At 44.8% G+C, this 12,394-nt stretch overlaps 1 protein-coding gene across 3 annotated transcripts in view; it reads left to right on the top strand.

The window, feature by feature from the left end:
• The window catches only part of RNF24 (ring finger protein 24), a 79,057-nt gene extending 67,061 nt beyond the window's left edge, over positions 1-11,996 (top strand). For all 3 annotated transcript variants that reach the window (XM_058193518.1, XM_058193516.1, XM_058193517.1), the window contains exons 3-6: positions 1,922-1,964; positions 3,081-3,122; positions 8,209-8,288; positions 9,023-11,996. In XM_058193518.1, the coding sequence (XP_058049501.1) occupies positions 1,922-1,964; positions 3,081-3,122; positions 8,209-8,288; positions 9,023-9,164 (307 nt within the window). In that variant the 3' untranslated portion in view covers positions 9,165-11,996. The remainder of the gene's footprint in view (positions 1-1,921; positions 1,965-3,080; positions 3,123-8,208; positions 8,289-9,022) is intronic.
• The last annotated feature ends 398 nt before the right edge of the window (positions 11,997-12,394 follow it).

The following is a 12,394-nucleotide window of genomic DNA, read 5'->3' as shown; positions in this document are numbered from 1 at the left end:
GGATCTGTGCCCCAAAACGGCACGTTCTGTTTTTTTAAAAAAATATACATCATTGAGGCTGTGAAACAAAACCAGCACGAAGAGGCCCTTTTAATATATAATTTAAAGAAGAAAGATCTCTTTTCTTACTATCGCAACCTAATATCTCCACCTCTTTGTACTTTTGTGGTACTCCAAAGCCCATTATGCTTGTTATTCACTCTGCTCCTTCTGCATCTTTCAGTCACGGCTGACGTTCCTCCTTTGTTTCAAAGCCGAGTGACTCACCGGATTACTTAGTGGAATCTTACTTTATTGTTCTCCCAAGATAATGTCTACGTCGCACCAGGTGCAGAAAAGGTTTGATGTTCCAGGCGTGGCCCTTTGTCCCGAAGAGTAATGTTTTTTGGCAGCGTGCATGTGCGTTTTTTATTCACGGAAGGGGGCAAACCAGAGCTATAAATTCCATTTACACAGAACACCGAGTTTCACCGATGGGACAATGCTAAAAAAAAAACCGGTGTCCTATATTTTGAGGGAACCCTTCTGTTTCCAGCTCCTCAACCGCTTTTATGTTTTCTCTCTCAGGAAAAAAATGAGACATTTTGAGTGCCAGAAACCTTTAGTATCTTACTTGTGTTGTGGCCAGCTAGCGGAGCTGGCAGCAGATTCGGACAGTGAGGAGGTTGGGGAGGAACATGGGACAATCCTGGAGTCTGGGGCTCTGATGAGGGCTCTGCGTCGGAGGCAGAGAGAGGGCCAGGGCCGTCTGACAGTTGTCAGCTGCCTTCGGAGTCGGACATCAGTGGGGCAGATGAACAGCTGGAGTCTGTTCCAAGTGTGCGCATGCGCAGAGCTGCCAGGAGAAAGGAATAGCTAAAGAACAAGGGTCGACTTGGGAGTAAGGCCACAGGTGGATGATGAAGGGCTCCTCCCAGAGGGAATAAAAGAGGAGCGAAAGAGGGGCAGACTTTGCAGGAGACAATTAGTTTATTCCTGCATTCTTGCCAAGTATTGAAAGGTATCGGCCTGGCCACTCTCCAAGCCTGATAAAGGTCGGTAATGGTGAACTCTCTTGAAAGACTGTGGGAGAGGAAAGACTTTGCTGGAGAGGAATTCACTGAAGAACAAGGGTCGACTCAGGAGTAAAGCCACAGGTGGACGGTGAACGGCCCCTCCCAGAGGGAATAAAGAAGAGCGAAAGGGGAGGGGAGTTTGCAGGAGACAATTCATTCACTTAATTGGTTCGTGACTCTCGGAGACTCCTTGCCAAGTTTTGAAGATATCGGCCTGGCATTTCTCCAAGCCAGATAAGGTCTGTGACTGTAAATTCTCCCTTGAAAGACTTTGCTGGATGTGAATGAGAGGAATTCACGGTGACTTAATAAAAAGGGATTTTTGTCGGGACAAGGAGTCTGCTTCATGCTCTTGGGAAAGCCTAGGTCAGAACAACTTGGCCATCCTGTCACCCGATATAAGAAAGATAGGAGATCTTTGGTGTTCTCTAAAGCTGGGTTGTTTTCTTGCAGGCGTTTCATGACCCAACTAGGTAACGTGATCAGTGCTAGAAGGGAGGAGGGTTTGCAGAGGAGAACTGAAGGGTCTGTGGGTGCTCTCTAAGCTTAGCAGTCTTCTTGCAGACATCTCATTACCCAACTAGGCAACGTCCTCAGCTGTAGAAGGGGATGGGGTTTGCAGAGAGGAGGAAGTGGAGGACAAAAATGAGTAGCTGGGACATTGGTGCTCTCTGAGCTGGGCTGTTTTCTTGCAGGCGTTTCATGACCCAACTAGGTAACGTCATCAGTGCTTGAAGGGTGGAGAGTTTGCAGAGGAGGAGGGGGGGGAGGAGGAGAACTGAGGGGAACTACCTATATTTTGTGTGTGTTGACCTGTGTGCGTGCATCTTCTTTCACATATATGTATATTTGTTTTTGCTTTCCAGATTAAGACATCAAGCTCATAAAGAACTTTACGCCTACAAACAGGTGAGCCCGAGCTTCCTTACCCTTATCCAGGCAATGCAATGGACAGTAAATTCTCATTGTTTGCATCAGTTATGTTCTAATGCCTTGGTAAGGCCACACTTGGAATATTGCATCCCGTTTTGGTCACCGTATTATAAAAAAGATGTTGAGACTCTGGAAAGAGTGCAGAGAAGAGCAACAAAGAGGATTAGGGGACTGGAGGCTAAAACATCTGAAGAACGGTTGCAGGAACTGGGTAGGTTTAATGAAAAGAAGGACTAGGGGAGACAGGATAGCAGTCTTCCAATATCTCAGGGGTTGCCACAAAGAAGAAGGAGTCAAGCTATTCTCCAAAGCACCTGAGGGCAGGACAAGAAGCAATGGAGGGAAACTTAATCTAGAAGAGAACCAATCTGGTGCTCCATCGCTGGAGGTTTTGAAGAAAAGATGGAACAACCATTTGCCTGGGATGGGGGTTGGACTAGAAGACCTCCAAGGTCCCTTCCAGCCTTAGGATTCATCTCTTTCCAGCAGGGACTGAAGCAAACAGAAGTTGCCTTCAAGAAGTTGTGGGAGCTTCATCCCTGGAAGCTTTCAAGAAAGGACTGGACCGCCATCTGTCAGAAACGGTTTAGGGTCTTCTGCTTGGGCGGGGGGTTGGACTAGATGACCCACAAGGTCCCTTCCAACTCTTGTTAATCTGTAATTTTAAAGAGGACCACTGGATGACTCTGCATTTGTCCTATAAACAGAACAATCAAGGAGTCCTCAGTGAGGAAGCCATATCCATCGGCTGTCAGTTTCTAAACTTTAAAACAGGGGTCTCCAACCTTGGCAACTTTAAGACTTGTGGACTTCAACTCCCAGAGTCCCTCAGCCTAGCTTCGCCAGGTTGGAGACCCCTGTTTTAAAACATCTTTCATGAGTCACCCGTGGATTCCATCTCCCAGAATTCCCCCAGCCCTTCATGATTATTGCTGAGAATTCTGGGAGTTAATCCATGTGGTAGACTTCCTGGTTGGGGAAAGTTTTAATTTATAAAGACTTCAGAAAACACTGTGCTTCTGTTCTGGTTTTTCTTCGCTTTCGCATTGATAAGCATATCCCCTGACGACATACGATTCCTTTTATTTTCAGGTTATCCTAAAGGAAAAAGTCAAAGAACTCAATTTGCACGAGGTAAGCCGGTCTGTCGGTTGCTTAAACTACCATTGATTAAGATCTCACCATCTCGGGCTAAACCATACGATGAACGATTGAGGGAAATAGATACGTTCTAGTCCAGGGGTCTGCAAACTTGGCTCTTTTAAGACTTGTGGACTTTTATTTTTTTATTTGCATTTATATCCCGCCCTTCTCCGAAGACTCAGGGCGGCTTACACTATGTCAAGCAATAGTCTTCATCCATTTGTATATTATATACAAAGTCAACTTATTGCCCCCAACAATCTGGGTCCTCATTTTACCTACCTTATAAAGGATGGAAGGCTGAGTCAACCTTGGGCCTGGTGGGACTAGAACCTGCAGTAATTGCAAGCAGCTGCTGTTAATAACAGACTGCATTAGCCTGTTGAGCCACCAGAGAACCCTGAGGAACTCTGGGAGTTGAAGTTCACAAGTCTTAAAAGAGCCAAGTTTGCAGACCCCTGGTCTAGTCGAACAAGAAGGCTTAGGGGTGACATGATAGCAGCCTTCCAGTATCTCAGGGCTTGCCCCATAGAAGAAGAGGGTCCACCTTATCCTCCAAAGCACCCGAAGGCAGGGCGAGAAGCAATAGATGGAAACTAATCAAGGAGAGAAGCAACCTGGAATTTATCTCCACAATTAACCAGTGGAACAACTTGCCACCAGAAGTTGTGGGTGCTCCATCACAGGAGGGTTTTTTTTTTAAAGAAGAGATTGGATGACCATTTGTCTGGAATGGTAGAGGGCACTAAAGGCTAACCTTTTTCTCGTCGTGTGCCAAAAGTGCGCGCAATAGCGCACGTGCGTGTGTGCCACCCATAATGCAATGCAGGAGGGCCTGCACATGCGTGCACGCTCCCCCTGCCCCCCCATGCATGCTCCCCCCACCCATTCACATGTGACCCCCCCCCAGACCCCATGTTGGGCCTAGTAGGACTCCCTGCAGCCTCCTGAGCCCAAAAATGGCCATGGGGGGGTGGGGGTGGCGCCTCCTGCATGTACCCCGCCCCCCCGCATCTCAAAAATCAGCTAGCTAGCGGATAGGGTGCGCGCATGTGGGGTGGAACGGAGCTGGGTGGCGGCTCACGTGCCCGCAGAAAGGGCTCTGTGTGCCAGCTGTGGCAGGCATGCCATAGGCTTGCTATTACGGGTATAGGGTTTCCTGCCCGAGAATGAGGTTGGTCTAGAAGACCTCCAAGGTCCTTTCCAACCCTATGAGTCTATGTTCTATTTTGTTATAAGTCATGCTCCACCTCCATTGTCACGTAATTTAGCCTGGGTAACAAACTGCATTTGGAGTGTCTGTCTGTCTGTCATCTATCTCTATCTCTATCATCTCTATCTATCTATCGATGTCTGTCTACTTATCTATCTATAGTGTCTGTCTGTCTGTCTATCTATCTATCTATATCTATCTATCGATGTCTGTCTACTTATCTATCTATCTTATCTACAGTGTCTCTCTGTCTGTCTATCCATCTGTCTGTCTGCCTGTCCATCTATCTATCTATCTATCTATCTATCTATCTATCTATCTATCTATCTATCTATCTATCCATCCATCCATCCATCCATCCATCCATCCATCCATCCATCCATCCATCCATCTACAGTGTCTGTCTATCTATCTATCTATCTATCTATCTATCTATCTATCTATCTATCTATCTATCTATCTATCTATCTATCTATCTATCTATGTCTGTCTACTTATCTATCTATCATCTATCTATAGTGTCTGTCTGTCTGTCTATCTATCTATCTATCTATCTATCTATCTATCTATCTATCTATCTATGTCTGTCTACTTATCTATCTTATCTATCTATAGTGTCTGTCTGTCTGTCTGTCTGTCTGTCTATCTATCTATCTATCTATCTATCTATCTATCTATCTGTCTATCTATCTATCTCTGTCTACTTATCTATCTTATCTATCTATAGTGTCTGTCTGTCTGTCTCTCTGTCTGTCTATCTCTCTCTCTCTCTATCTATCTATCACCTCTGTCTGTCTACCTACCTACCTATCTACCTATCATCTACTCTTTCTCTCCCCTCTCTGTCTCTCTAATCTATCTCTCTGCCTATCATACCTGTCTGTCTTGCCAAACATAGAAACCGACCCATCTCATTCACCGTAGCAAAACAATGCAGAATTACTTTCCCCAAACCAGTTTGACGCATCCAGCGAACTCGCTCCGAACGGGTCTCCATCCAACGGGACTTTGGTCTTAGCATATGGAGAGATGTTGTCATCTACGATGACTTTGGCTTACCTCATAAAAGGCAACCAAGGTTTGATCAGACAGGAAACCCCTCACGAAAATGCAGAGTTGGAACGAAGATTGGGAAGTTGAAAACAATATATATATATCTCCCTTGGAACTAGTTGTATATATATTGTTTTCAACTTCCCAATCTTCATTCCAACTCTGCATTTTCGTGAGGGGTTTCCTGTCTGATCAAACCTTGGTTGCCTTTTATGAGGCTGTATATATATATATATGTTTTCTGAGGTTTTCACGGGTGTTTGTATATAGGTCTTTGGTTGTTCGGGTTTTCTCCCGTGTAAGATTGGAAGTGTCTTGGCGACGTTTCGACGAAGTCTCATTTGTCATCTTCAGGCTTCAGCTTCGTGCTTCTGGGAGCAATGTGTGATCGCAGCTGTTTCTTCCTTTTTTTATATATTTTTTATATATATATATATATTTTATATATATATATATATATATATATATATATATACAGGCTGGTTTTCCGTTTTTTTCTCCCAAATCCGGGAAGAAACCCAGAAACACTTTAAAAAGTAGGAATAAGAATCCGAGAAAATTCCCAGCAAAAAAATAATAAAAATAACAACCATGAATCATTCTTCCTCAGAAGTTGAGGGAAACCCAATTGCGTTCGCCCTAATGCCTAAAATGTAACTTTAATGAGCTTTGCCAAGCTTTTGAATCCAAGCCATGTTATGCACTGGAAGTGTTTTCATTGCGCAGGAAAAAGAAAAGAGATTTTCCTAAAAGAGATGCCTTTTTTTTATAGACGCGCGGAGAATTTCCCTCAAAGGCACCTTATTTGATCGTTTTCCAGAAAATTCCTTTTGGCTATTTTATTAACATCCCCCAATCACCTTCTTGTCCCATTTCTGTGCTTCTGAGGTTCCCTTGCAAACTCTGGTTGTCTGTAAAATCGTAAAAAGACAGGATTGATTTTTAAAAAATCAAACAGGGGGGAAGAGAGGGAGGGAAGGAAGGAAGGAAGGAAGGAAGGAAGGAAGGAAGGAAGGAAGGAAGGAAGGAAGGAAGGAAGGAAGGAAAAAGAAGGGAGGGTCAGGAAAGAAGGGAAGGAAGGAAGGAAAAAGAAGGAAGGGAGGGAGGGAGGAAGGAAGGAAGGAAGGAAAAAGGGAAGAAAGGGAGGGTCAGGAAAGAAGGAAAGGAAGAAAGGAAGAAAAAGGAGGAGGGAAGAAAGGGAGGGTCAGGAAAAAGGGAAGGAAGGAAGGAAAAAGGAGGGAGGGAGGGTTAGGAAAGAAAGGGAGGAAGGAAGGAAAAAGGAGGGAAGAAGGGAGGTTCAGGAAAGAAGGGAAGGAAGGAAGGAAGGAAGAAAGGGAAGGGAGGGTCAGAAAAGGAAGGGAGGAAGGAAAAAAGGAAGGAAAAAGGGAAGAAAGGGAGGGTCAAGGAAGGAAGGAAGGAAAAAGGAGGGAAGAAGTTGCTTTATTAGTTGCGTTGGCCATCTTGCCTTGTCCTTTCAGGTATCCACATATATCTCGGCACAAATGCAGGATATTCTGCATGTACCCATCTAGCTGATAAAATAGAGAGGGATCTTAAAGATCCATCTCATCCTGGGCACCCTTTTTTTTTGGAACTATTACCATCTGGCAGCTGGTACAGGACAATAAAAACAAAGACAGATAGGCTGAAAAAGAGCTTCTATCCCAGAGCAGTAACTATATTGAATTCTTCTGTGTAGTGCAATATGAATGCAGTATCATTTCAATTCAGTGGTATAGAAATGCGAAGGATGTGTGTTCTCGTTTTATTTTTTATGTATAATGTACACTGAAGACGGCATTTCATTCATTTCGTTGTACGAGATGCAATGAGAATAATAGAATAGAATAGAATAGAATTTTTATTGGCCAAGTGTGATTGGACACACAAGGAATTTGTCTTGGTGCCTATGCTCTCAGTGTACATAAAAGAAAAGATACCTTCATCAAGGTACAACATTTACAACACAATTGATGGTCAATATATCAATATAAATCATAAGGATTGCCAGCAACAAAGTTACAGTCATACAGTCATAAGTGGAAAGAGATTGGTGATGGGAACTATGAGAAGATTAATTGTAGTGCAGATTCAGTAAATAGTTTGACAGTGTTGAGGGAATTAGTTGTTTAGCAAAGTGATGGCGTTGCGGAAGAAACTGTTCTTGTGTCTAGTTGTTCTGGTGTGCAGTGCTCTATAGCGTCGTTTTGAGGGTAGGAGTTGAAACAGTTTATGTCCAGGATGCGAGGGATCTGCAAATATTTTCACGGCCCTCTTCTTGATTCGTGCAGTATACAGGTCCTCAATGGAAGGCAGGTTGGTAGCAATTATTTTTTCTGCAGTTCTAATTATCCTCTGAAGTCTGTGTTTTTCTTGTTGGGTTGCAGAACCGAACCAGACAGTTATAGAGGTGCAAATGACAGACTCAATAATTCCTCTGTAGAATTGGATCAGCAGCTCCTTGGGCAGTTTGAGCTTACTGAGTTGGCGCAGAAAGAACATTCTTTGCTGTCCTCTTTTAATGATGTTTTTGATATTAGCTGTCCATTTTAGATCTTGCGATTGATAGAACCTAGAAATTTGAAGGTTTCTACTGTTGATACTGTGTTGTCAAGTATTGTGAGGGGTGGAAGTATGGAAGGGTTTCTCCTAAAGTCTACCACCATTTCTATGGTTTTGAGTGTGTTCAGTTCCAGATTGTTTTGGTTGCACCACAAGGCTAGTCGTTCGAATAAAGTGAAACTAAATCTAAAAATCTAAATCGAAAACAATGGCTTTTTTTTTTAACCTTTTCTTTTGCTGCTTTTTCAGATCTGCGCAGTTTGTTTAGAAGAATTCCGACCCAAAGATGAACTGGGAATTTGTCCGTGCAAACATGCGTTCCACAGAAAGTAAGTCCCGATCGGCTAGGAGTGGGCTCTCCAAATTGGGCGACGTTTAAGGCTTGTGGACTTCAACTCCCAGAATTCCCCAGCCAGCATGTGACCATGTGGGGGGTGCTGTTGGCAGCATCTCTGCGATCACATGATCAAAATCCGGGCACTTTGTTAACTGGCAGGTGTTTGTGACACGTTTGCGGTGTCCCACGGTCATGTGATCACCATTGGTGACCTTCCCAGCTGATCTCCCGACAGGCAAAGTCTAATGGGGGGGAAACTGGATTCCCTTAACGACCGTTATGATTCATTTAACAACCGCAGGCATTCGCTTAACAGCTGTGGGAAAAAGTTAACCAAATGGGGCCAAACTCATTTAACAAATACCTTGCTTGGCAACCGAATTATTATTATTATTATTATTATTATTATTATTATTGTCTTTTAATGATCCCATAATCCCTTGCAGGGTGAAGTTGGGGCAACTGAATGTTTACTGGCCGGATGCCCTACCTGTCACCAGTGTGGAATTTTGTTCAGTAGATGTATTCTCATCGCGGCCAGAGAGAGGGAAATATTAGCCTCTAGTTAGGATCGAACTCACAGTCTCCTGATTGTGAGGCGAGAGCTCCACCTCTAGGCCACCGCCCCACTCTTGCTTAGCAACAAAAACGCCAGGCTCAGTGGTGGTCGTAACCCGAGGACTATCTGTAAAGCTTTTCTCTTTCTCTCTCTCTCACTTTTGACAGATGCCTCATTAAATGGTTGGAGGTCCGGAAAGTTTGTCCTCTCTGCAACATGGCCGTCTTGCAGTTGGCCCAGCTCCACAGCAAACCGGATCACCCCGGACCGCCGCAAGAACCCCTGCCCGGCACAGCCAACATCGTATAGCTCCCCGCCGGCTGCCCCTTTGTCCTCCCTAACAGACTCCAATTCCCACAGTGACTCGTCAATCTTTGACGCTGCTGCTCACGGCCTCCAAGCATTTTCCCGGACCCCCTTTATCTCATGAAAAACGTCCGGGACGCACCGAAGGGGAAACCGATGCTCCAACTAGGGGGGGAAAAAACCAAACAACCCCGACAGGACAGGAGCTGCAAGGACACAGGAACGCCGGCAAGTCTCCGGTTTTGTTTGTCTCTTAATTTTTTTTTTTTCCTTTTTATACGTGCACTTTACCGAGAGATGCATGTGGAGAAACTCAGTTGCCGGTCTTGGATTCAGATCAGGCGGCCAGAGAGAGAGGGAGAGGGAGAGAAAGAGAGAGAGAGAGAGAAAAAGGAAGACTCCAAAGATAGAAGATGCCATGGGGAGCAAGCGCCCATTTTCAGAGAGAGAGAGAGGACGCGACGTGAGGAAATTGCTTTTTGATTCCAGCATTTGGGATGATCTTTTTTGCGAATTGCTCGGGGATCCTGGAGCTGAGAAAATCCTTACTGGAAGAGAAGAGCCAGGATAAGGAAAGATTTTTGTGTCGTTCGTTGTAATTCCCGGAACTTTTGGATCGGTTAAAGGAGTTAGTTGCCTCCAGAAGGAAACACAGCTTTGTGAAAAAAACAAGAATGGGGTTCTGCTGGAATGGTGACTTTGGGGAAGGGGGGCCATCGACGATCTACCCGAGCCTCGGGAATCCCCGTTGAAAAGGGAAAGGAGGGTTCTCGCCGACGTCGGCTATTTTAAGAGGAGACATTGTGGAACTGATGAGGTCCCTTTCAGCCCAAATAAATTCCTTGGACTTTGGGGCAGGCCCTGCGACCTCCGTCTCTCGTTTCTCCTAATGTGAATTCTTTTTCGAACGGTTTGCCGGCACAGAAAGGCGTCTGCGGAATTCGCGTGGATTTGATTTTCTTTCTTTTTTAAAGTTGAGATACATTTCGGGGGCCTGGATGGAGTGTTTTATAAATGGGTTTTGCGAGAGTTACAGGGCAGATTTGGGTAGTACGGTTCCTCCCGAGTAGAGAGTGGCGGTCGTTAAAAAAAAAATAGTCTTCCCAGCCCAGGCTTCGATTGTACACGTTGGTCGACCAAGATGGAAAATAAATATGCGAGGGAAAGTTGAGGAATGGTGAAAACACCCACCCGTATCTTGCCTGAAATCTCGTGATATTGCCGAGAATCATGTTTTCCTCTTGTGCAAAATCAGCCAGGACTTGTCAGATTTTAGCAAATGTTTTATTACAATTATGGGGAAGCAACTGGAATGGCTTCTACCCATTGCACTTATATCATCATCATCTTCTTTTAATGACTCCCATAATCCCTTGCAGGGTGGAGTCTGGACAGTTGAATGGAGGTGAGTGTTTACTGGCCAGATGCCCTTCCTGTTGCCAATGTGGAGTTATATTCAGCGGATACATTCTCATTGTGCTCAGAGACAGAAATATCTGCCTCTACCAAGGATCGAACTCACAGCCTCCCGGTCGTGAGGCAAGAGCTCCACCTCTAGGCCACCGCGCCACTCCCCCATGGCACTTACGTCCCATCTCCAAACTGGGGACTACCTGGGTGTGGGACTACAGCTCCCAAAATTCCCAGCCATTCCAAACTGAGAATTCTGGGAACGGCAGCCCACAAATATCTGGAGGGGGCCAGCAAGCTACCGAAACGAGAAACGCTTCCTTTCCACATCCTTTATTTTCCGCTCACCAAAATCTGGGCTTCCATCCGATTTATGCCCTTTTTTTTTTAATTAGGTTTTTTTTTTTCTTCATTAGAATCCATTAAATTGATGGAGAGAATTGACCTTAGCGAATTGGACGTCTTGAAAACACCTGCTTGCGTTAGAATGAGCAAGTTTCTAGACCTCATTGTCCCCGAGAAAACTTTGGGTGCATTTCATATAAGCGAGGCGGGAAGCGACCTCTTAAGTTTGATTCTTTCTTTTTTTGTGTGGGGCGGTGTTATTATTTAATTGTTTCGAATTGTTCGGAGGATGCAAGGAGGAGTTTCCTTATCCAGTGTTATAACCATCAGTGTAAGTTTTTTTTCTAATTTTGGGATAGACCAGGAGTGGTATTCACTTACTTTCGCTATCGGTTCGCAAGTGTGAGTGTGTGCGCCCAGTGTCAAAAACGGGATGTAATGACATCCGGGTGGCTGGGCGGAGCTTCCCACAGAACGCTACCGGTTTGCCCGAACCGGATGCCACCGCTGGGATAGACCATGGGCATCCAATCTTGGCAACTTTTTAAAACCTGTGGACTTCAACTCCCAGAATTCCCCAGCCAGCCATGTCAAAGCTGGGACACAGTGACATACGACTCTTTTTTCGGGCCCGCCGATAAGAAAATTTCCTGATTTCTGGCACAAAATTTAGTGGAGGTGGCGAGAACGGCCTAGGCACATAATTTGAAGATCCAAGTCCAGTGGTACCCCTTCTTTCTCCACCACCCCCCAAAAAACCATCATTTTGTAAATTGTGTGACTCTTGAGAGTTTATGAACCTTAGGGAATCCAACCTGGATTCATAGACACATTTGTACACTAAAATATATATATATATATATATATATATATATAATTCTGCAGCAGAATTTTTTTTTTTTTTTAAGAAAAGGACAAAGAAAACAAGTCGCTGGGGTTTTATTTTGTAAGCTCTATTTTTGTATATTTAATTGCTATTTTAAAATTCTAATGTGTCTTTTTTGCTAATCGCAACACTCTTCTTAAAAAAAAAAAAAACAGCAACCCCGAACGGGGCAGGTGGGGGGGGGGAGGCGGGTTGTTCGCATGTGATTTGACTTGAAATGTAAATAAAAGCAAATTTTGGACATCACGGTGTTGAAGGATTTGTATCGCAAAGGCGCTTTGGATAATCCGCCGGGGATAATCTTCCTGTGGTTGTGGGAAGAGGAGGAGGGGGGCTGCTACACCGACAAAAGCAGGCGTTTCCCAGTTTAGTAACGTCGTCGTAAGAGGAAACAGCAAAAAGAGGAGAATTCTACTCGCAAGGTAAAGGTAAAAGTAGAGGTTCCCCTCACACATATGTGCTAGTCGTTCCCGATTATAGGGGGCGATGCTCATCTCCGTTTCAAAGCCGAAGAGCCAGCGCTGTCCGAAGACGTCTCCGTGGTCATGTGGCCGGCATGACTCAACGCCAAAGGCGCACGGAACGCTGTTCC

Source organism: Ahaetulla prasina, chromosome 8 (assembly GCF_028640845.1).
Source record: "Ahaetulla prasina isolate Xishuangbanna chromosome 8, ASM2864084v1, whole genome shotgun sequence".
NCBI classification, from domain to species: Eukaryota; Metazoa; Chordata; class Lepidosauria; order Squamata; family Colubridae; genus Ahaetulla; species Ahaetulla prasina.
The sequence above is the reverse complement of the archived record's forward strand: the minus strand, read 5'-3'. Positions and strand labels throughout refer to the sequence as shown.